General features: G+C 49.6%; 1 protein-coding gene across 1 annotated transcript; it reads left to right on the top strand.

Moving 5' to 3' along the window:
• The first annotated feature begins 338 nt into the window (after positions 1 to 338).
• Positions 339 to 3,738, top strand: LOC125519662 (probable serine/threonine-protein kinase At1g01540). The gene is made up of 7 exons (XM_048684396.1): positions 339 to 1,176; positions 1,278 to 1,382; positions 1,501 to 1,623; positions 1,720 to 1,890; positions 2,010 to 2,139; positions 2,247 to 2,456; positions 3,235 to 3,738. Exons 1-7 carry the CDS (start codon positions 503 to 505, stop codon positions 3,367 to 3,369), a joined length of 1,548 nt encoding a protein of 515 aa, XP_048540353.1. The 5' UTR covers positions 339 to 502; the 3' UTR covers positions 3,370 to 3,738.
• The last annotated feature ends 21,081 nt before the right edge of the window (positions 3,739 to 24,819 follow it).

The following is a 24,819-nucleotide window of genomic DNA, read 5'->3' as shown; positions in this document are numbered from 1 at the left end:
TGTGTCCGTCGAGTACACACCCCACAGAGAGATAATAACGCCGAGGAGACGTAGGAGTACAGACAAGACAGAGGCTACTGTACGCAGCAGCCGGATCGCAGGCGTTGATCACGACTTTATTTACTCCCAGATCCCTTCGCCTCTGACTTGCGACCTTTTGTTACACCACCGCACCAAGCTCCGTGTCAGATTAACCGACGCTTCAGCTGCCAGCGGGCCCCGTCGCGCAGAAACGGACAACCTTCCGTGCCCAGCGCCCCCCCGGGCCCACCGAAACCGCCCACGGTCCACCCCGACCCCGACCCCGACCCGAGCTACCTACACTCTCGCCCCCGCTCGTCGTGCTCTCAGTCTCACTCGCTCACACTCGGTGCTCGCGGCCTCCCGCTATATGCTGCGTCGCACCGGCAGCGGCAGCGCCGGCATTGCTGCTAGTGGAGGTGGCTGCCATAGGAGGGTGTAGCTTGGCAGGGGACGGGGTGTAGCGCGGGCGTGAGCGGAGATGGCCGGGCGTGAACGGAGCGCGCGCGCAGTGGCGTCGCCGCCGCCGCTGCTGACCAACGAGCTGTCGCGCAGGACGCCGGTGCTGGGGCTGCGCCTGTGGGTGCTCGTCGGCCTCGCCGTCGGCGCCGCCTTCCTGCTCCTCCTCGCGCTCGTCTCCGTCCACCTCGCGGTGGCCGCGCGGCGGCGCCGACCCAAGGGGAAGGCGGCGCCGGCGCCGCTGTCGCCCGCGACCATCCCGCCGGTGTCCAAGGAGATCCAGGAGGTGGCCGTCCACGTGGGCTCCCTCCGCCACTACCTCGAGATGGGCGCCGCGTACCTCAAGGACGGCGGCGGCAAGGACGGCGGCGACTCGCTGTGCGGCAGCGTGGCGCACGGGTCGCAGCGCGTGCACATCGAGGCCGGCAAGGACCGGCGCATGGTGGCGGCGTGCGCGGACGCGGAGGCCGGGTCCGTGCAGTCCGACCCGGCGTCGGCGTCGTCCGTGGGGGCGGGCCCCGGGCCCGAGGTGTCGCACCTCGGGTGGGGCCACTGGTACACGCTCCGCGAGCTGGACGAGGCCACCGCCGGCTTCGCCCCCGACCGCGTCGTCGGCGAGGGCGGCTACGGCATCGTCTACCTCGGCGTCTTCGCCGACGGCCGCCAGGTCGCCGTCAAGAACCTCCTCAACAACAGGTGCGTGCGTGCCAACAGAGCAGACCAGAGCGCATGTGCGTGGCTAGCTCCGTGACATGTTTGCCTTTGTGTTTCTTGGCGCATGTCGCTGGCCGGCGCAGGGGGCAGGCGGAGAGGGAGTTCACGGTGGAGGTGGAGGCGATCGGCCGCGTCCGCCACAAGAACCTCGTCCGGCTGCTGGGCTACTGCGTCGAGGGAGCGCACCGGTACGCATCGGTTGATGATGGATCGACACCGTCTTTGTGCCTAGCTACGTGCTCCTCTCAATCTCACCTACCACGCAGCACTTGACACTTGACACTCGCCACTTGCTTGTGGCCTCAGGATCCTGGTGTACGAGTACGTCGACAATGGCAACCTGGAGCAGTGGCTCCACGGCGACGTCGGGCCCGTCAGCCCGCTCTCCTGGGACGCCCGGATGGACATCGTGCTGGGCACGGCCAAAGGGTGGGTGAACTCATCTATCATCGCCGTCTTTGATCGGCCGGGTCCGGCGGCGTTGATCGGTCGGTTAATGGCGATCTTGATCTGGTTTGGTTTCAGGATCACGTACCTGCACGAGGGGCTGGAGCCCAAGGTGGTGCACAGGGACATCAAGTCGAGCAACATACTGCTGGACAAGCGGTGGAGCTCCAAGGTCTCCGACTTCGGCCTCGCCAAGCTCCTTGGCTCCGACAGCAACTACGTCACTACCAGGGTCATGGGAACATTTGGGTAGTACCTCCATATTTCCTTCATTTTTGGCACCTTAAATGCATCCATCGGTGTAATACATTGCCAAAAATGTGAGTTGTGTCTGAATTTGAATTGTGCTCCTCTGCTCTTTTTGGCAGCTACGTGGCGCCGGAGTACGCGAGCACCGGCATGCTGAACGAGAGGAGCGACGTGTACAGCTTCGGGGTGCTCATCATGGAGATCATCTCCGGCCGATGCCCGGTCGACTACGCCAGGCCTCCCACGGAGGTAGGCAGGCTAGCTCGGAATGTGTCTGTTTTGGTCTGTCATGCAGAATGCAGAATCAGCTCAACCATGGCTTGTGTCCTGTGGGTGCATCTCTCTTCACTCTTCAGGTGAATCTGGTGGAGTGGCTGAAGAAGATGGTGAGCAACAGGGACTACGAGGCCGTCCTGGACCCGAAGCTGCCGGAGAAGCCGTCGTCCAAGGCCCTGAAGAAGGCGCTCCTGGTGGCGCTGAGGTGCGTGGATCCCGACTCGCAGAAGCGGCCCAAGATGGGGCACGCCATCCACATGCTCGAGGTCGACGACTTCCCCTACCGAGAGGTGAGCCTCCCCGCTTCTTCTACCTCTTTATCATCAAGTCAATCTCATCGCTCGTTTGCTCGTACCAACGTAAATTTTCTGGAAAACCAAGTCAATTCCACGTCTTATGCCCGAATCCACGCGATTGCCGGGCTGTCGTCGTAAAAAATGTGTGCCAGTTTATACCGATCGGTGTGTAAATGCCTGATGATTTTTAAAGTGGACACCTCTGCATCTGAGGAGTCCGGAGAAACGGACAGGGCAGGTGCATCGGGGGTTAGAATAGCAGGGTGCTGGCTCTGATTACTAGTTGAGTGTCTGACCTTGGACCAAGCCTTCATTGCAGATTCCTCGAGATTAGTTAAGTCATCACCATGTTACTACCTGACTGTGCTCTCTGAACTGCCGTTGGGGATGTTGATTACTCTGTCTGTCATCTCGAAAAAGAACTCTTTATGACCTCGAGATCACCATGTCGCCATGGTTATTTTTATCAGATTGAAATTATACTGCCCCCCTGAACTAGTCTTTGGTGGCTTGATCCGATGCTGTTTTGGCAGCTTCAGCATAAGCACACTGAACACATAGTATGACATATGTAATGTAGTACTCCCTCTATCCCATAATATAAAAACGTTTAATGCTCTTTATATTATGAGACGGAGGAAGTATATATGTTTCTGCTATCGTACCGTCATTCTGCATCTCATCCAAAGTTTCAGAAACCAGGACTTGGTAACTCTGAAATTATATTTATCCTCCCTCAAAATCACAATTCTTTGACCGTCTCTGCTCGCAGGACCGTCGGACTCTGCGGCCGTGCCAAGGCAGTCCCCTGGAGAAATCAAGGAAGCCGGTGACAGAATCAGGCCATAGCAGCTGCTACGATGGCAACAGCAGCACCGCTGCCACTACGCCGTCCAGGTTCCAGTAGGGCTAGTTGGCTATGGCTCGCACGTCCTAGGGTTTTTGATCGTTGTCAATCACAATGCCTGTTGCGTTCAGCTCTAGGCAGCTTGGAAACGCAGTGTTGTAACTTGTTTTTGTCAGTGTCGTTCTTACTCCCGTTTCTGCTGCCTCGTACTACTAGTTTTGTGGAAGCCCTGGTTGGTCTGTCGAGGGTGTAGGTCAGCTATATCCTCGGTGAAAAGTTTCCCCTGGTTTGTCTGCTCTTTGTAGGTGTTGCATGCACACCCCCTGCCTCTGTGATTGACATAGCTTGCCGGACTGTTGTATAGCGATTTTTACTCTTGTGTGAGAACGTTTCTCGCTCGTCTCTTGTGTACAAAATTGTGAGTTCTACTGCCTCCGTTTCTAAATATGAGTCTTTTTACAGATTTTAGAGAAAAGTATACTTTTCATCCTTTAACTCTTGTACCTGGAAGCGGTTTCACAATGACGTGGTTGTGGTTTTGACCGGGTCTGTGTCCACGTAGCATTCACTAGCGAACTTTCTTCTTCCTTCTCATTCCATCTTAGGTAGGCATTTCGCTGAACTGTTGGCGCGCGTTCAGTAGCAAGAGAAGGACGTGGGCATGGAGGCCTCCGCCGAGGTGGCTCTGGTCCTTGGCGACGTCCGCAAGGCCGCTCCAGCGCGTGTTCCCTGCTGCGCTACCCGTGGCGCTGACGCCGAGCTCATGCCCTCACCTCGGTCTCGCTTCCTCTCCTCTCCTCTCGCTCTCGCCACCCTGTCCAGAGCACGCCGACAGCCACAAGAAGCCAAGCGCAGCAGCAACGAAGCCGCTGGACCGCAGACCGTAGCTCCTTCTCCAGCCGCCACCGTCGGTCACGATGACCAGGAGAGTGGCACCGATGATGGAGCTCAGTCTGTGGACGAGTGCGGACAGCGGGCTGCCCAGCAGAGGGGCGCGTTGTTATAGAGTGCCCCGCTGTTGCTGTCATCGGAGCTTCAAGGTTAAGCATTGAGAAGAAGCAGGAGGTATGCGTCGCCCCCCAAGCCGGACTGCCCAAACGCATCCATGGCGAGTGCGGGGCACCACGGGAAGGCACCTGTGTGGTTGGTGTAGAGGTGGTGCCGAGGTCGCGCGGGAGCCCACGGCCGGCGCACGCTGTCCGCGGGAGGGGCTCGGCCGAAGACATCTCCAGCGGGTCTTCGTCGCTGGACACAGGGCGCATGGCGGTGACCTGCCGGAGCAGAGATGCACTCACTTGGCGATGCTCGGTTCATCTGGGCATCCTTTGGCAGGAATCGACGGTGATAGCAGAGGCCTAGGAGCAAACGGGGTAGCAGGATGCGGTTGCAAAGCAGCTAGTGGCCCAGGAGCGCAGGCGGCAGCACGAACGAGCAGCGCACACCAACTGGTCGACGAAATGCTAGCCTTAGGTAGGAAGATGATCTGAGTAGGAGAGAGAGAAATTGCCAACTGGACTGCACTTGGTCAAAACCATGTTGACTTAACATGAATACCGCTTTGGCTGGGATGAGGGACGAAATTTGTCCGGTTTGAAAAGTTCAGGATGCAAGTTGTGTGGTTTTGAAATTCAAGGACCAAATTTAAACTCTGCCAAAAGTTAAAAGACGAAAAGTATACTTTTCTCCAGATTTTAATATGGATTACATACGGATGTATACAGACTATTTTAAAGTGTAGATTCACTCATTTTGTTTCCTATGTAGTCCGCACTGAAATCTTTAAAGAAATTTATATTTACGACGGAGGGAGTAGTTTTCTTCTTCATGCTTGGAAGCATGATCGATATCACAACATCAATTGTTAGTCCTGTGCATGACCGATTGACCATCTTCCTAAATAAAGCATCCTATACTGTCCTGATACAAGTCGCGAAGGGGGGCACGCCGTCGATGGCCTGCGTGCAGATGCCGCTGCGTCCAGCGCTGCACTTCTCCAGTTCTATCGTGCTTCACATGGCTGCATCTTACAGGTTTTGCCGCCTCGCTCTGCAGCCTTCAAGTTGTGGTTGTATCAACTATATGAACATGTTCTCATTTTTTAGGGCAAACATATGTGCCATTTCCTTACTTTGTGTCAAATTGCAATAATAATTTAATTTTTGGAAAAAATACTATATGTTTAAATTATTCATCTCTGACATCAAGGAATACTTTTTTAAAATCATTCGAAGACTATAGGAAATAGCATCAGAGTGGTCATAATAAACATGTACGTATTTGGAGATTTTTTTATTAAGTAGCCCTACTCGATATATTCAGTGGTGTGTTTACAAAATCATGTGGTATGTTATGCTATGCTGCATCTACTTCCCATGATTTATTGGCTAACATAATTATTAATAGTTTGTGGAGCCTAAAAAATGGTACTATGGAGAGAAGCAGCAAACATCGTATATATTGTCGTTTGAGAAACATATAACAACCCAATATTTGACTGTTGGTTTCTTTTTTTTTACTTGTAAAGGAACTATCTTACATAAATATATGATCCACCAGGTTCAAAATAAGGTTAGCTTAAACATATGAAGTCGAGTAGGACTAAAAATTGTCTCGGGTTTGCACGGTGACCGTTGTTTTCCCCCGTCGCAACACACAGGCCCATTTGATAGTTTGGAAAAAAATGACAAATTTGAAAAATATCATCAATTTGGAAAATGTTAACAATTTTGGAAATTGTCACTGATTCAAAATTTTGAAAGTTTATGAATTTTTAAAAATAACGTGTTAAAAACTAATTTGATTTTTTTAAAATAATTCAAGAGTTCAACAAAGTTAAAGTATTTGAAATTGTTCATGATTTCGAATTTTAAAAAGTTCATAAATTTGCAAAAAGTTCACGAGTTTGTAAAACAAATGTTTCAAATTTGAAAATTTGAATTTGAATTTTTAAAATATCATGAATTTTAGAAATGTTCATGAGTTTGACAGTTTTTTTGTGAATTTAAACATTATTCCTGATTTTTTAAAACTTTGCGAGTTTGAAAAATGTTTGTAAATTTGGAAAAAAGTTTGCGGATTTGGATTTTGTTTTCAAATTTAATGTTCTTTCACAAATTCAAATGAAATTTCCTGAAAATTAAAAAATGGTAAAATAAAAAAATGCAAAAGAAAAAAAAGAAAAATACAAACAAAAAAAAACAGAAAGAAAAAGCGCACAGGAAAACTGTGTGAAATTTGAACCAGTGAAAACCCCCCCGAAATGGCCTAAAACCGGCGCCTTAAGCGCTAAATAGGATCCAACAAGATGAAGTGCCTCGGTCTAACTCAACAAATTCAAAACTTTTATCGATTCGTAGGGTACAGTTAGCTTGGCCTCAGAGGCTTAGATTGGAACTCCCGCAAAAAAAATGAGAGGCTTAGATTGGAACTCCCGCAAAAAAATGAGAGGCTTAGATTGGATGTTTAAAACGAACGCATGGGTGTAGGGGACAATTAGCACCTTTCTAGTTTGGACACTTTGTCGGGCATCTGATGTCAAGCCGCTTGTGATCCTACAATGTGGGTCCTAGAATGTGCTTCAACATGGCAATGGGTACCTGCTATCCGTGAACCCGGCGGGTAAAAACCCTATTGGGGTAAGGGTATGAAAAATAAAAATACCTATGGGTTTCTAAATGGGAAAAAATTGTACCCATCGGGTAAGGCGGGAACGGGTACGGGAAGGCAATACCCATACCCGCAATCCCGCATCCTACTACACCATGTCAAGTAGGTCCCATGTGTCATTGGCTAGATTGAGAAAAAAATGAAGTTACCAGGCCCTAAGTATAACTCGTGAAGTAGATTTGTTGTCGTCCCCCTTGCGTCTTCAACCACCTTCAAAAGGGAAAATGCCTAGGTGTCGCGGTGACTACAAGGAGGGGAATGGTCGTGGTCGCGGCTGCCCTATGCAACGTCCGGCTACTCCTATGAGAAACACATGTGCTCCGCCAATGAAAAGGGCGAAGCATGAGAAGCGTCAATTTGGTGAATAATTTTGCACTTCACATTTAACACTTTTTCTTAATCTCTATGATGTATGAATGTGTTGATGATTGGTCTATTAACGAATCTCTACTCCTAATGTCTCAGTTGGTAGTCTTCGCGGTTAATTTCCGTCCCACCTCTCCTGGTTCTTTTTGTCCTCCCTCCCACCTCTCAGTTTCGTCGGTTTTTTTCGTCGGTTTCCCATCTTACGTCAAGACTTCGTCCCACCCTTTCGTCCTTCCCTCCCCTTACGGTAGCCCCACCCCTCCCCGATTCTCCTCTCCTTGCCCCGGTTTTCCTCCTGAAAGATCATGGATGTCGCCTAGAGGGGGGGTGTGTGAATAGACGCTTTAAAATAATTACGGTTTAGGCTTGAACAAATGCGGAATAAACCTAGCGATTAATTTGTCAAGCACGAAACCTACAACAACTAGCTGACCTATGTGCACCAACAACTTATGCTAAGCAAGATAAACTACTAGGTGATAGCAAGATATATGACAAGAAACAATATGGCTATCACAAAGTAAACTGCATAAGTAAAGAGCTCAGGTAAGAGATAACAGGCACACGGAGACGACGATGTATCCCGAAGTTCACATCCTTGCGGATGCTAATCTCCGTTTGGAGCGGTGTGGAGGCACAATGCTCCCCAAGAAGCCACTAGGGCCACCGTAATATCCCCACGCCCTCGCAAAATGCAAGATGCCGTGATTCCACTAAGGGACCCTTGAGGACGGTCACCGAACCCGTACAAATGGCAACCCTTGGGGGCGGTCACCGAACCCGTACACTTTGGCAACCCTTGGGGGCGGTCACCGAAGCCCGCCAAATTGCTCGGGGCGATCTCCACAACCTAATTGGAGACCCCGGCGCTTGCCCGGAGCTTTACACCACAATGATTGAGCTCCGAACACCACCAACCGTCTAGGGCGCCCAAGCACCCAAAAGGAACAAGCTCAAGGGTACCAAGCACCCAAGAGTAATAAGCTTCTCAACTTGTAACTTCCATGTATCACCGTGGAGAACTCAAACCGATGCATCAAATGCAATGGCAAGGGCACACGGAGTGCCCAAGTCCTTCTCTCTCAAATCCCACCGAAGCAACTAATGCTAGGGAGGAAAAATGAGAGGAAGAACAAGAAGGAGAACACCAAGAACTCCAAGAACTAGATCCAAGGGGTTCCCCTGACATAGAGGAGAAAGTGATTGGTGCAAATGTGGACCTAGATCTCCTCTCTCTTTTCCCTCAAAAACTAGCAAGAATCCATGGAGGGATTGAGAGTTAGCAAGCTTGAAGAAGGTCAACAATGGGGGAAGAACACAAGCTCAAGAGATGAGGTTCATTGGGGAAGAAGACCCCCTTTTATAGGTGGGAAAAAAATCCAACTGTTATGCTCACAGCCCGCACAGAACGGTAGTACCGCTCGACCTCACGGTACTACCGCAAGGGGTAGCGGTACTACCTCAAAGGGTAGCGGTACTACTACTTGCGAGCGGTACTAAAAAATACATCCGTGCCTACCACCGCTAGACTTGTGACGAGTTTTTGGTCCGGAGCGGTACTACCGCAGTAGTAGCCGCCGTAGTACCGCTCTGGAACGGTAGTAAAAAATTACATCCGCTCCTGTCCGCGGTAGTACCACTGCAGCCTTTCCCGAACACCAAAACTACCACAACTTCTGCAAACGGACTCCGAATTCAACGAAACCAAGTTCGTTGGAAAGCTAGCGACAAGGGCTAACACAATCTTGAAAGAACTAACAATAAAAAGGAAATTAGAAAAGGCCCAAGAGAAAATGGTGAGAACCCTTCCTCAAAAAAGACTAGTAAAACCTCCAACACCAAAAATGCGATAGAAGAAGCATATGAAATCCGTTTTCAATGTACTAGAGCTTGTCATGAAGATAACCACAAGCTCTAAAACCTCAAAATCGAATAAAAATAATAATCAAGAAAGATGATGCAAGGATGCAATGGTTTGAGCTCTCGACAAACGATACGATCACGCTACTCACTTGAGAGCCCCCCCTTGATAGTACGGCTATCGATCCTATAACCTGAACTCCAAACTATCACCATGAGACCAGTAAAATATAAAACCTATCAAGGGCAAACCTTTGCCTTGCATGAAGTCCACTTGAGCTAGATGATGATGATCTTGACTCCCTCAAGTTGGACCACCTTTCTTGATTGCGTTGGGTCGATGAAGACTAGATGATTTCTCCCCCATACTTCACTATGGGTGAGCCACTCTTCGGCACATCTTCACAAGTCCATTGACACCACAATGGACGGTAATCATCAAGCACTTGATCTCTTCGTGATGCTCCACTTGAACTTGCGCACGAAATTCTTGATGACGATCACCACTTGATGTCATCCTCTCCATTGGTTGAGTGATATCTTTCTCTTGACGCAAGCCCATGAACACGTACCTAACCCCACATATAACTCTCACATAGACCATGGGTTAGTACACAAAGCACAATGGACAATGCTTACCATACCATGAGATCACTTGATCCCACTCGGTGTATCTTCTACGCTTTGTGTGATGATCAACTTGAATCACTCTCTGTACTTAGTCTTGATCAACCTTGACTCTTTCCAACTCTATGACCAATCTTTCGATAATTCCTTAATACCACCTTGGTCAACTCATAAACTCCTTGAAACCAACACATGTACTTCAAGAAATGTCTATGGACAAATCTTTCAAATATAACTCAATGCAACCATTAGTCCATAGAGAATGTCATCAATTACCAAAACCACACGTGGGGGCACTGCATGTCCTTTCAATCTCCCCCATTTTGGTAATTGATGACAATCACTTTCAAGAGAGTTTATATAAGGAATTATGCATCACCATGCAATGCGACAACCAATGATGCAGGAGAATGAGATGCAAATGCTCAGGAACAAAACCAAAGCAAGGAGAAGACTCTAAAAACCTTCTCCACAAAACTCTCTGAAACGAAGACTCTGAAAACCTTCTCCACAAAACTCTCTGAAACTTCTTCCCCATTGGCATGGATTGCCAAAATGGGCGAAAAGCTTAGAAGGCCAATATAAAAGTGTTCCTCCATAAATTGTGTATTTCTCAACAAGATAGTGGAATGCCATACACATATCCAAAGGTAAACACTTGGAGGAACACAAACTATATTGAGGCACAAAGATTGCTAAAGAATGATATGCCACAAGGACATAACAAAGAGAGACACAAGCAATCAAGCAATCAAAAGATACCAATTAAAGCAAGCAATAAAAGTATATCAATTGAATCAACTACACCAAAGATCCTACGAGCCACATGAATAAATGATATTATGATATGAGCAAAGGAGTGTTCTAAAGAAACTAGATAAGCTCCCCATGATTTGTGCACGCATAAGAATATTTGTATTTGGATACAAAGTGCACAAAATAGGATCATAGCTCCCCCAAAATCAACAGAAACTTACAACAAGTGCAAGTGAGCATATAGGAAACAAAGCCTAGTACTTGCAACAAACACATGGTTGAGCAACAAGTAAAAGAGGCAACTTAAGAATGGGCTCAACCAAAATGATGTGTGTGAGTCAAGGCAATGCACTTGAGAAGACTGATGTACGGATGAGCATTAAGCATCAATAAAGTCTTGAAAGAATGAGGCACACGATGCAAGGCCTATCATTCCCACACACAACTAGCAAATGGGTTCACAAGCTTACTAATAAGCATATAAAGAACCTATGCTTGTGACAACCCGTGGTGAAGATAGAAGATGAAAACCTCATCAAGACGAGGGATACCAATTAAGATGGCAAAAGCCTCGTAAAGATAAGCATGAGGAAAATAATCTTCACCACACAAGAGTGCATCAAGATGCAACGATAGAAGACACACACTCAAGGAAAAAGCTTTCACGGAGCCACCAAAGAAATAACATAAGAAAGACAAGGTGAACATGAAAGAAAGGATATCAACTAGATATGCAACTTCTCTCAAGTGTATAAGATTCTAGGTAGACGAAATCATGATGATATATATCTACAAAGAAGGATGTACGCCCGAAATAGTTACAACACGAGGAACAAGATATCCAAAAGGAAGTCATACATATACCAATAAGATATTTGCTTGGAAGCATAGCACATGGCTAGATATGGTCTTATTGTATATAAATGAATTCCTACCATACAACCATCAAAGACATCACAACTAGCAACATGAGATCGCCGTTGAGATGCTTTGAGAAAGGAAACAAGTATCACAAGATGGATGAATAGCATGCCAAGATGCAACCTACACAAGGTTGAATGCAAGAAAATAATGCATGAATAGATACTTGTTACCGAAATATCATTGGAAGGATGTAGAAGAAACCAATTGAAGGTAGTAGATAGTAGTTCATTGAGCATCCTAGCTTGACTCCAATAAGCACATGTTGACACCACCTTCCTTGTGAGTGAGCCGAGCATCCAATGCATCTCCAATTGTTCCTAGAACAAAAACACAAACAAAATGGTACCCAAACTCATCGGGACCAGAGAGTTAGAAACACCAATATACATAGGACAAACTCCACATAAATATGTGCATAAACAGAAGGAAATGAATTTCATGCACATCTCATGCAATTTGAGACTTGGTGGAGTTTCCCTGTATATTGGGTCAAATAAAGAAGGCATACCACAGAGACTACATGAAGTAAATATGCATGCTCAAGACCTTCAAGAACCGATACCAAATGACAAAGAAAAACCAAATGAAGAAAAGATACCAAATGAATAAAACATCACTTGGAGGATATCCATAAAAGATACATCAAGGAATGAGATATCCATTGATACACTCAAATAAAAGATATCAAAATCCCAAAAGAGAGGATGGTTCCAAACAAACCAAACTCTCTACAAAGTTTCATGATGGCACAAAGTACCAAAACGAAAATGACTTGCCTTCCACCAACACACACTTGATAAGGATCGCAAGATGAGTGTTCTATAGAAAATAGGATAGCTCCCCCAAGACTAGTGCATTATAGAGAATTTGCATTTGAATACAAAATGCACAAGGTGGGATCACCACTTTCACTATATCTAGAAAACACTAGACAAGATCAAGAAATAAACAAGATCCACAAGTGGTATGGAAGATAAAGTTGATACATTCCTTGGCAAGAGAAAAGGCAAATAAAAGCAAAAGCCAATGTAAAGATGATCAATAAATTCTACCACACAAGTGAGTACCAATTGTCAAAAGACAAGAAGTAAATGGAAATAATTCCCGGTGGTAGATAGCAAGGATATCCGACATCTTCTTCACACCAAATAAAAAGCAAATTGTAACTTGTAGAGCTAACATGCCACCTAGGAACAAGATAATTTACAATATCAACTCTAGGTGACAATATCTCAAATGTACACATTTTCTAGGCTAGTAATATACACATAGCATATTACTCCCCCATAATGTGATACCAATTAAGGATAAACAAGAGGCAAATAAAAGGATCCAACAAGATATAATTAATGGACTATTTAGAATTTGAATTTCTCATGAGAATACATACCACATAGCGACTAGATAATCTTGAAATATCAATACTAGATGGTATTACTCATGTACACACATTTATAGGATTGTGAGGTGCACAAAGCACATCACTCCCCCATAATGGGATATTCCATTAATCTCTCACAAGAGCCAACTAAGAAATAAACAAGATGCAAAAGACTCAACGCATGACACACACGTACATGATGTGCAAACCAACACACACATACTTGATTGCTCAAGATAATAAAGTTGGAAGCACAACATATGCAAACACATGCAAGGAACGAAACCAAACATGCAAAGGGGCAAGTAACTATCAATGTAAACACTTTAAGCACGAGTTACCGCAAGGAGGAACATTGAATATAAGATAGAAACTTGATAATCCGAATGACTTGGCTTGAGACAATAAGAATGATGAAGTCCCCTTAATTCTTCATAATGTAGCCAAGTCTCCAATGACCTCCAAGAACACCTATTGATCAAGTATGAGCTAGTTGGTCCCCAACCAAGTTGGGTCCTAAGAGGTTAGTCACAATAGGCTTGGCTACCCAAATGGTTCTTTTCTTGACACCACTTTGAGCACCAACAAATTTGGCAAACACATTGCCAACCTTATCCTTCCCAAGAGAATAGATATCATCAATTAGAATAGGGTTGGATAAGGTACCATTTGTGCATGAAGAAGCGACATGGCCTTTTTCATGACATAGGTAGCAACGACTACTCTTTACTTTCTTCTCACTTGATTTCTCAACTTGAGAAGCATTAGCTTGAGTTTTCTTGGGAATAGGCCTTTCTTCAACTTGAGGTTGAGAATGAGAGTGAACTTGTGGCCGCTTCCCTTGTTGCTTGTCACTAATGGCCTTCTTCTTCAAAGGGCAAGATTTAACATGATGCCCTTCAATTTTGCACTTTAAGCAAATGATCTTGGCCGAATTCTTGACTTGTTTTGGCCCTTCTTCTTGTTGCTATTAGACTTCTTCTTCTTATCGGAGTTGAATCCAAGTCCACCTTTGTCATTGGGGGATTTTTGTACACTCAAGATATTGTTGAGTATGGCCTTCCCTTCATGACACTTCTCCAAATCTTTCGTCAAAGAAGTGACTTGGGCCTTGAGCTCTTTGATTTCCTCTACATAGTTAGTCTCAACACAAGCACTAGAGGAAGTATAAGCTTCATTGTTAGAGCAACAAGGCAAGGAAAGCAATTCATCACAAGATGTATCAATGTTATGCATGGATGAATCGCGAGGACTAGCACAAGCAATATAGCATTTTGACTAAAAGTAGTGCTAGTGTCCACATGAGGCCCACTAGATGTTACCTTAGCAATCATGGCCTCGTGTGCTATATTTAGCACATTATGGGATACTAGAAGATCATCATGAGAGTTTGAGAGCTTTTCATGGCTTTCTTCTAATTTTCCATAATTGCTAGATAGCAACTCAAGTTGAGCCCGTAGCTCAACGTTCTCCTTCAAAATGGATGCTTCACAAGTAATAGAGTTTGTAGCACAAGCATCATCATTAACAACAATAGGAGAGGACAACTTGGCAAGCTCTTTTAAATAAGAAGCTTCAAGTTGATCATGAGACTCGGTGAGTTTGATGAGCTCACCCTTGATGACCCTTGAGCCATTTTCGAGGTGCTCAAACTCCTCAAGGAGTCTAGCATTAGCAACTTCAAACTTAGCATTTTTAGTTTCAAAAACATTGGCCTCCTCAAGATCTCTATCATGAGATTCCTTCACTCTAGATAATTCTAGAGCAAAAGTCTCCTCAAGAGATTCCTTGGTGGTTTGTTTAAGTTCAAGAGCTTGAGAGAGGTCCGCAATCTCATTAGCGTAATCACGCTCATGACCTTCCATTTTATAAATGGTGACCTCATGCTCCTCAAGACGATATTCCAACTCATCAATATATTTCTTGCCCTCAATAGCAACAGACATGATTTACATGAAGTTGGAACGAGCAATTTTATTCTTAAGAAGAGCTTTAAAAATCATTCCCCCCTTAATTTTTAAGGAGGAAACATCATCATTCTCTTCATCATAATCGACATCATCATCAGTCTTGCCATCATCAATATCATCACAAGATATATTGGGATTCAAAGTGGAAGATACCTTTGAAGCCTTCGCCATAAGGCAAAATGCAATAGATGATGATGTAGGATCCCTTGAAGCACCATTCAAGACCACATCTTGTTCCATGGAGTGTTGGAGTTTCCTCTACATTGTTAGTACAACAACTCCAGGAAATACATGCATTTTTATCATGGCAACAAGATATAGCAAGCATATCATCATGAGATTTAGTCAAGGAATTTCTACATGATATGCACGGATTATCAACACAAGCATGAGACACATGTAAGGTGCACGATTAAGGAAATATGCCCTAGAGGCAATAATAAAGTTATTATTTATTTCCTTATTTCATGATAAATGTTTATTATTCATGCTAGAATTGTATTAATCGAAAACATAATACATGTGTAAATACATAGACAAACAGAGTGACACTAGCATGCCTCTACTTGACTAGCTCGTTGATCAAAGATGGTTATGTTTCCTAACCGTAGACATGAGTTGTCATTTGATAAACGGTATCACATCATTAGGAGAATGATGTGATTGACTTGACCCATTCTGTTAGCTTAGCACTTGATTGTTTTAGTTTACTGTTATTGCTTTCTTTATGACTTATACATGTTCCTATGTGACGGTGTCCTGGACTAGGGGGTACTCACCACGTCATCTCCCGATCTATTAGATTGGGCCGAGGACCCCTATGGCCGTATACTCATGGGCCAGTTCGGACAGCTGCCGCATACAAGGAATATTTCACAAGACTTGGCGATCAAGACAAGGACTCCTCCCCACCGGCGTATTCGGCTAGGACTCTTGTTATCCTAGGCCTCCGGTGCATTATATAAACCGAGGCCAGGCTAGTCGATAGAGATACAATATATACATACAATCATACCATAGGCTAGCTTCTAGGGTTTTAGCCTCTACGATCTCGTGGTAGATCAACTCTTGTACTACCCATATCATCAATATTAATCAAGCAGGACGTAGGGTTTTACTTCCATCAAGAGGGCCCGAACCTGGGTAAAACTTCGTGTCCCCTGTCTCCTGTTACCATCGATCCTAGACGCACAGTTCGGGACCCCCTACCCGAGATCCGCCGGTTTTGACACCGACATTGGTGCTTTCATTGAGAGTTCCGCTGTGTGATCGACAAAAGGATCGATGGCTCGCCTGCAGATCAACTGCGACTTCGGCGTCTTTGTCACCAGTTCGACTGGTCACCTTGGTTCGACCAAGAATTGCGCCCCATGTTCGGATCACCATGTCCGGATGAGGGCCTTCATCAAACATCAACTCCGATCTCTATCAAGATCACGGAGGAATCATCTATGGAGCTCGGGGGCTCAACGTCAACATTGCCCTCAAGCGACCATGCTGTTTTTCTGGACAGCGAACTCGTATCTGTCACCACCACCTCCTCGAGTATCGCTTTGACGATCGCTTTGGTGGAATTGTGCGGAATTGAGTCTACAACAACCCTGGAAAATTTCGTCGAGTTCCAATGGAGGAATCTCTGGCAATCCACGATATACCGGAGCCCTGTCAAATCTGGACGGGAATTTGGATGAGTTTAGGGCGTGGTGTCCAGCTTCTAGCTCGGATGTCCTTTGGAAGATCCAACCGTTGATCGGCTGCGGAATTCCTATATCTACCACCTCTTAAAATTTCGGCTCGATCCGACCGTCCAAACTCCGGGAACCTTCCGATTGGTGCATCACTTTTCGGATCTGTTTTCTGCGCGAAAACGAATCCGACCCGAGTTCATCTTTTTTATGAACATGATTTCGGACATCCCTTTTGAAGGAAGTTTTGTATGGGGTATTGTGTTTCGTTCCCGAACACATCCCACTAACTTTAAGATCTTTTGAACATGATCTTCAACATCATGCTGATGTCAAACCAGTCCGGCAATATTGCTCCAAGGCTACCGACCTGCGCTAAACACGTCGTCGCTTTGTTGAGCCGAGCTCAACTTCATCGGATTACCATCTCGGCAAGCCGAACAAGAGTTCGGCATCGCGAAGGATAAACCATCACCAACATCGCTGCCCCATGGATTACACGGAGCGGGCATGCCGGCATCGCCGCACGGTCACTTCATCAAGCCGGCATTGACCACGTCACGACCGGCATCGGCAGGGCCGCACTATTGCTCCTCCGAGCCGGTGTCCATCACGCCGACCTACTTCGACATCTCGGCTGGACCGGGGGCTTCATCATCTCTTCATCAACCTACTCCGGTAACGGGTGTACGGATCGAGTCCCAATTTTGGGAATCACCTTCCTTCGGGTTGCTACAACAAATAAACCAGGTGCTATTAATCCTAGTATTTTTTGCTTGTTTGGGTTCAATTTTTCCCAAGGAACTATTACTCTGGTTTGTCCGTCATATGTACACAGGTCTATCAAATGGTGGCCGCATTAACGACAGTCGCATGGTGGTTCGGTCAGTTTCCGTACATAGTCCGGCGAACGCCGCACTCGGAGCTCGGACCGACCTGCGAATTCAGGCTTTGCCACGCCTTTACCGCATCACGCCGACGCCCTGCATCGACATTGACTTCGGCGCCAGGCCATATTTCTTTTATTACTCACTTTGCATAAATTATTTATTATGCAACGATTTTTTTAATTATCATTATTACTATTATCTCCGGTTTGCACTATTTTTTGTGCACATGAAAATGATCCGGAGACTTCGGCGTCACTCTACCGGTCTGCATTGACCGTGTTATGTCACCACTTCGGCGTGTCAAGCTCTCCGCTCCGCCACCTTAGGACCAGCTTGGGGGATGGAACCTTGTCCCGCATCAAGCTCGGACCGCGTCATCAATACCGAACACATTAACCAGCTAAGTCGCTTTCATGCTCAAAGCTTTAATTTCTAACTTGTGTTCGGTTCGACCAAGCATTATACTTTTTTGGAAAAAAGTTGCTTGTAAAAAATTTCCTTGTCCAAACTTTCTTTGTGACACATAAATTCAAATACCCCGTTTACTTGGGGGCTTCCTTCATGAAGCTTTTCCTGTTGCATATGATTATACTTGTACGACTTTGTTCCTTGTTCGTGTATTATGCCACAATATGCACCACATTGACTTAAGCGATTTGCAAGCTGGGTTGCCTCGCTCCTGTGTTTACCCCTACGTTCCTGATTGTTCGGCTAGGGAGTAAAGGGAGCACCTCTGCAATTGTCATGATCGGGTCACCCGAGCCGGACCTCAGACTGGGTGAAGCCGAAAGCTAGCGCTCTTATAGTTATTCAATGATGGTCGGCACACAACGGAACTCATGAGTACAAAAAATCTATTGCACAAGTCTCATAATAACAATGAGCACCGAAGAAAGGTATCGGTGGGGTACTATTTTCTTTGAAGATGCTTCTTACACTTCACGGTAATATAGCATAAGTTCCCTGAGCGCGCTTTATCTGTTACAGCCTTATGGCCCGATTGCCTGGTTATTGGAAACACCGTCGATATTCTCGACCGATGGGGTACATAACACTTTTCGGTCCTTGACCAAAGAGGGAGAAGCTGACGGTCGGTTAAGACGCGTTTAAAGTTCGACGAGCTCGCCTCCGATGCGGGCACCGACCACCTCGCCAACCTTCTCGGCCAGTTCCATGTCTCCAGCGAGCCCGCTGCGGACCTAGAGTCGGTTGGCTCCACCGACCCGATGCCTGTCGACTCCGACACGGCCTCCTACGACACCTTCCCCACCAACGTCACGATCTACAACGACCCGCTTCCTCGAGCCGACGGCTGCGATGCTGTCACCACCGAAGTGATGGTTGTCGGCCACGGCGGCCCGGCCGACGAGAGCGCCCGCGACGCCTCGCACGCGGCGGCCCACGACTTGTCCGCTCCCCTCCCGGCTAATGCCGACGACGAAGCACTGGAGGCACGTCGCCTCGCCCTCCTCGCAGAGGGCCGGAGGCTGGCTTCCGTAAGACGCCTCACTGAGGCCTATCAGCGCGAAGCTGACCGCGCCGCCTTCGGCACGCCAGCCCCGGGCGGGCCAAGCCAGGCCGGCCTTGTCAAGAAACGCGGCGCCGTCATCGCCGACACGCTAGGAGTCGACCGCCCGGTCTATGCCACTCCGCTCGAGAACTTGCGTGCCGCCCAGGCGGCTGTAGACGAGTTGGACGGCTTGGAGGCTGAAGACCTCCCCCACATGACCCGGCGCATCCAGCAATTGATTGACGCAGCCGCGCAGCGACACGAAGCCGACGCCCGCGCGGAAAGCCCTCCCCCGCGCCGAGAACACGGCGCGACGTCCCGGACGCCGACTACGAGCAATACCCGCGCGCGACGCGAGAAGGAGCCGGCTGCCAGCCGCAGCCGGACCCGGATCTCCATCGAGCGAGACGCGGACGGTCATCCCCGAGCCATGGAATGGCGGGGCGAACCGCCTCCGCCTCCGCCCCGTGGAGAGAGATATCCCGCCCTGCCGCTAGTGGCGCACCTGACTCTCAGCGGCCGGCTAGGCCGCTGCGAAGGAATCGGCGAGAACGACGCCCGCCATCGGATCGACCGCCTGGCACGATCCCTGGTGTTGGAAGAAGAAGACGATGTCGGCCCGCCCTGTTTCGGCCCCCGCATCCACGACGAGCCCTTTCCCAAAGGGTTCTTGCTCCCAAGAGACACGCCCAAGTACAACGGCTCCGTGAAGCCGGAAGATTGGTTGATCGACTACTCCACGGCGGTTAGCATAGCCAACGGCAACCGGCGCGTTGCCGTGAAGTACGTGCCCCTCATGCTGCAAGGCACGGCGCGGACCTGGCTCAACAGCCTCAAGCCGCGTAGCATCAACAGCTGGCTAGATTTCACAGAAGCCTTTATCCGCAACTTCACCAGCACCTACAAGCGGGCTCCCAAGCCCAGACAGCTCTCCTTGTGCGTACAAGGCCCCGCCGAGTCCACTCGCGATTACCTCACGCGTTGGGCCGAGCTCCGCAACTCCTGTGAAGGGGTGCACGAGGTGCAAGCCATAGAATACTTCACAGCCGGATGCCGAGAAGGCACCCTCCTCAAGCACAAGCTCCTCTGCGACGAGCCGGCTACCCTCGATGAGCTTCTGGACATAGCAGACAAGTACGCCACCGCCGACTCCTCGATGAAGACCGAGCTTCGGGTAGACGCGTCCGGAAAGGTACTCAACCCGGCGCCCAAGACACCGGCTGGGGATTCCGGCCGACTCCCCCACTCGAACGACCACAAGCGCAAGGGCCCCGCGCCGCCTCCCGTCAGTCGGCAGGTGGCCACAGTCGAAGACGCACCGCCTGAAGAGCGACCGACGCCCAAGAAGCCCAAGGGCGGCAGGCCGGCTTGGCAGCCCGCCTTCTCCTACGAGCAAACTCTCGACGCCCCTTGCAAGTTCCATAGCGGCGCGAAGCCGTCCAACCACATGACCCGGAAGTGCCATTGGCTCACCTGAATCTCTAAAGGCGAAGGGCTCGCGCCGCCTCCGCCTGCCGGCCCGCCGCCTCCGCCTCCGCCGCCTCCGGCCGTTCAGCCCGCACTCGGAGCCGTGCATGACGAGTTCCCTGGCGAGCAAGCAACCTACATCGTCTTTACAAGCCAGCCCGAAGACCGGCGCGGCAAACGCCAAGAGCGCCAGGAAGTTAGCGTGGTCGCTGCCAACCCCACCGGACACATGCATTGGTCAGAAAAGCCCATCAGCTGGAGCCGGGCCGACCATCCGGAGGTGATGCCGTCTCTCGGCTCTTATGCTTTGGTCCTGGAAGCCACCCTTGCAACGGACAGATGCGCCGCCCGCTTCTCCCGTGTGTTGATAGACGGCGGGAGCAGCATCAACATCCTGTACCGTGACACCCTGGAGAAGCTAAATGTCAAGACGAAGCAGCTCATGCCTACTCGGACAGTGTTCCATGGCATCATACCCGGCCTGTCCTGCGCCCCCATTGGCAAGATCAAGATTGATGTACTTTTTGGGAACAAGGAGCATTTTCGCCGAGAAGCGATCTGGTTTGAAGTGGTGGACCTGGAAAGCCCTTACCATGCGTTGCTTGGCCGACCTGCCTTGGCCAAATTCATGGCAGTTCCCCACTATGCATACCTCCAGATGAAAATACCAAGCACCAAAGGCGTCATCACCGTAGCCGGCGATTACAAGAAGTCCTCTGAGTGCGCGGCGGCCAGCAGCCGGCTGGCCGAGTCCCTTGTGATTGCCGAAGAAAAGAAGATGTTGGACCGAGTCGTGGCCATAGCCGGCAAACAGTGGGCCGTGTCCCCCGACCCCAAGGAGCATGATACTCAAGGATCTTTCCAGCCGGCCAAGGAGACGAAGAAGATACCTCTTGACCCCGAGCATCCAGAGAGGTTTGCCGTCATCGGGGCAAACCTGAACAGCAAATAGGAAGGCGAGCTCGCCGATTTCCTCCGTGAGAATCGGGACATCTTTGCATGGTCCCCCAAGGACATGCCGGGTGTTCCGAGGAAATTCGCCGAGCACAAACTACACGTTCGAGAGGACGCAAAGCCAGTCAGACAACCCCTTCGCCGACTGTCAGAGGAGAAACACAGGATCGTAGGGGAGGAGATAGCCCGGCTTTTGGCAGCCGGCTTCATTATGGAAGTTGTCTTTCAAGAGTGGCTCGCCAACCCGGTCCTTGTGCTAAAGAAGAACAACACGTGGCGCATGTGTATAGACTACACGAGCCTCAACAAGGCCTGCCCCAAAGATCATTTTGCCCTGCCAAGGATTGACCAAGTGATAGACTCCACAGCCGGATGCGAGCTGTTGAGTTTCTTGGATGCTTACTCCGGATATCATCAGATAAAGCTGGATCCGGACGACCGCCTGAAGACCGCCTTCATCACGCCATTTGGAGCCTTCTGCTACCTGACTGACATTCGGCTTGAGAAATGCCGGTGCCACTTTTCAGCGTTGCATGCAGAAGTGCCTCCTCAAGCAGCTCGGCAGGAACGCTCATGTTTACGTGGACGACATCGTGGTGAAGATGGAGAAGCGCGGCACCTTGCTGGGAGACCTCAAGGAAACGTTTGAGAACCTACGCCGGTTCCAAATCAAGCTTAACCCCGAGAAATGCATGTTCGGAGTGCCAGCCGGCCAGCTCCTAGGCTTCCTGGTCTCTGAACGCGGCATCGAATGCAACCCGGTGAAGATCAAGGCCATCGAGAGAATGGCGATCCCCACCAAGCTTCGAGACATTCAGAAGTTCACCGGGTGCTTGGCCTCCTTGAACCGCTTCATCAGCCGGCTCGGAGAGAAAGCTCTCCCCCTCTACCGCCTCATGAAGAAGAGCACTCACTTCGAGTGGAACGACTAGGCCAACCAAGCTTTTCACGAGCTGAAGAAGATGCTGGCCACGCCGCCTGTCCTCGCGGCGCCGACTGAGAAAGAGCCCATGCTCCTCTACATCACCGCAACCAGCCGGGTGGTCAGCACCGTCATCGTAGTACAGCGCCCAGAAGAAGGCCGAGCCCAGCCGGTCCAGAGGCCGGTGTATTATTTGAGCGAGGTGCTGTCCGCCTCAAAGTAGAACTACCCGCACTACCAGAAGATGTGTTACGGCGTGTACTTCACCGCCAAGAAGCTGAAGCCCTGCTTTCAAGAGCATCCCATCACGGTCGTATGCACCGCCCCACTAGCCGAGATTATAGGCAGCCGGGACGCATCCGGCCGGGTGGCGAAATGGGCCATCGAGCTGGCCCCCTACACGATCTTCTACCAGCCCTGCACTGCCATCAAGTCCCAAGCACTGGCCGACTTCCTCGTCGACTGGGCCGAGACCCAGTACCTGCCGCCGGCTCCCGACTCCACCCATTGGCGCATGCACTTCGACGGGTCCAAGATGCGCACCGGCTTGGGATCCGGTGTCGTCCTTACCTCTCCGAAAGGCGACAAGCTCAGATACACGCTACAGATCCACTTTGCCGCCTCCAACAATGTGGCCGAGTACGAGGCGCTCATACACGGGCTCTGGCTTGCCAAAGAACCTGGCATTCGCCGGATCCTATGTTATGGCGACTCGGACCTGGTGGTCCAGCAATCATCCGGCGACTGGGACGCCAAGGGCGCGAATATGGCGAGCTACCACTTCCTGGTCCAACAACTCAGCGGATACTTTGAAGGATGCGAGTTCCTCCACGTACCACGAGCCGACAACGAGCCAGCCGATGCCCTGGCTCGAATAGGCTCCACTCGGCAAACAATTCCAACCGGCGTCGCTCTACAACGCCTCCTCAAGCCATCTATCAAGCCGTCTCCAGAGTCCGATTCCATCTTTGTGCCGCCTGACCCCGATGCGGCCGGGTCCGGCTCGAAGAACCAAGTAGGCGACCCCAAGACTCCCGTAGCCGGCCCGGCGACTTCGGCAGCCGGCTCGGGGACTTTGGCAGCCGGCTCGGGGACTGCGGTAGCCGGCCCGGGGACTGCACCAGCACAACAGCCGGCGACCGACTCCAGCACCTCACCGCCCAGCCCGCCCACCCTGGTGGCAGTAGCCACATTGGCAGTAGAAGAAGTCGTGGCTCCATCATGGGCTCAGTCCATCCTCAACTTCCTAGTAAACCAAGACCTGCCGGTTAACGAAACAGAAGCAAGACAAGTCCAATGTCGAGACGGAGCATACACAATCGTCAACAGAGAGCTCGTCAAGCGCAGTGTCACTGGAGTCCTCCAACGGTGCGTTGAGCAACAGAAAGGCATTGCAATCCTCAGAGACATTCACCAAGGAGAATGCGGCCACCATGCGGCCTCAAGATCACTTGTCGCCAAAGCCTTCCGCCATGGTTTCTTCTGGCCGACTGCTTTGGATGATGCCAAAGAATTAGTTAAACATTGCAAGGGGTGCCAACTCTTCAGCTCCAAGCAACACATGCCGGCCTCGGCACTCAAGACCATTCCCCTCCCTTGGCCCTTTGCCGTTTGGGGACTGGACATGGTGGGCCCATTCAAGACGGCGCGCGGCGGCATGACGCATTTGCTCGTTGCCGTGGACAAATTCACCAAGTGGATTGAGGCAAAGCCGATCAAGAAGCTGAATGGGCCGACTGCTGTGACATTCATCGCAGACATAATAGCACGGTACGGCGTGCCACACAGCATCATCACCGACAATGGCATGAATTTTGCCAAAGGAGCCTTGGCACGTTTCTGCGCAGCCCAAGGTATCCGGCTGGACTTAGCATCCGTCACCCACCCGTAGTCAAACGGCCAGGTCGAGCGAGCCAACGGCCTCATCCTCTCCGGCATCAAGCCCCGGCTGGTCATACCTCTGGAGCGCTCAGCTGGCTGCTGGCTCGATGAGCTGCCGGCTGTCCTCTGGAGTCTGCACACTACACCAAATAAGTCAACCGGCTTCACCCCTTTCTTCCTTGTGTATGGTGCCGAGGCGGTCATCCCAACTGACATCGAGTTCGACTCGCCTCGAGTAACCATGTACACGGAAGCGGAGGCCAAGGAAGCACGAGAAGACGGCGTCGACCTGCTGGAAGAAAGCCGACTGTTAGCCCTCAGTCGGTCTGCCATCTACCAGCAGGGTTTGCGCCGCTACCACAGCCGGAAGGTCAGGCCAAGATCTTTCCAAGACGGCGATCTTGTGCTCCGGCTGATTCAGCGAACAGCCGGCCAGCACAAGCTCTCAGCCCCTTGGGAAGGTCCCTTCGTCATCAGCAGAGCTCTAGGCAACGACTCCTACTACCTGATCGATGCACAGAAGCCAAAGGCACGCAAGAGAGACGACTTCGGCAAGGAGTCGGAACGACCATGGAACGCCAACCTCCTTCGAAGATTTTACAGTTGAAATGCAGTATGTACCACGCTAACTTTTGTATTAAGTACAAGACA

Source organism: Triticum urartu, chromosome 1 (genome assembly GCF_003073215.2).
Source record: "Triticum urartu cultivar G1812 chromosome 1, Tu2.1, whole genome shotgun sequence".
Taxonomy (NCBI): Eukaryota; Viridiplantae; Streptophyta; class Magnoliopsida; order Poales; family Poaceae; genus Triticum; species Triticum urartu.
Note: the sequence above shows the minus strand (reverse complement) of the source record. Positions and strands in the feature narration are given on the sequence as shown.

Bases quoted from the DNA above. Each gene is read 5' to 3' on its own strand.
- LOC125519662 (XM_048684396.1), top strand. From the start codon at position 503: ATGGCCGGGCGTGAACGGAGCGCGCGCGCAGTGGCGTCGCCGCCGCCG. The intron at 1,624-1,719 runs GTGGGTGAACTC...GTTTGGTTTCAG, and splicing joins GTGCTGGGCACGGCCAAAGG to GATCACGTACCTGCACGAGG. The intron at 1,891-2,009 runs GTAGTACCTCCA...TCTTTTTGGCAG, and splicing joins AGGGTCATGGGAACATTTGG to CTACGTGGCGCCGGAGTACG.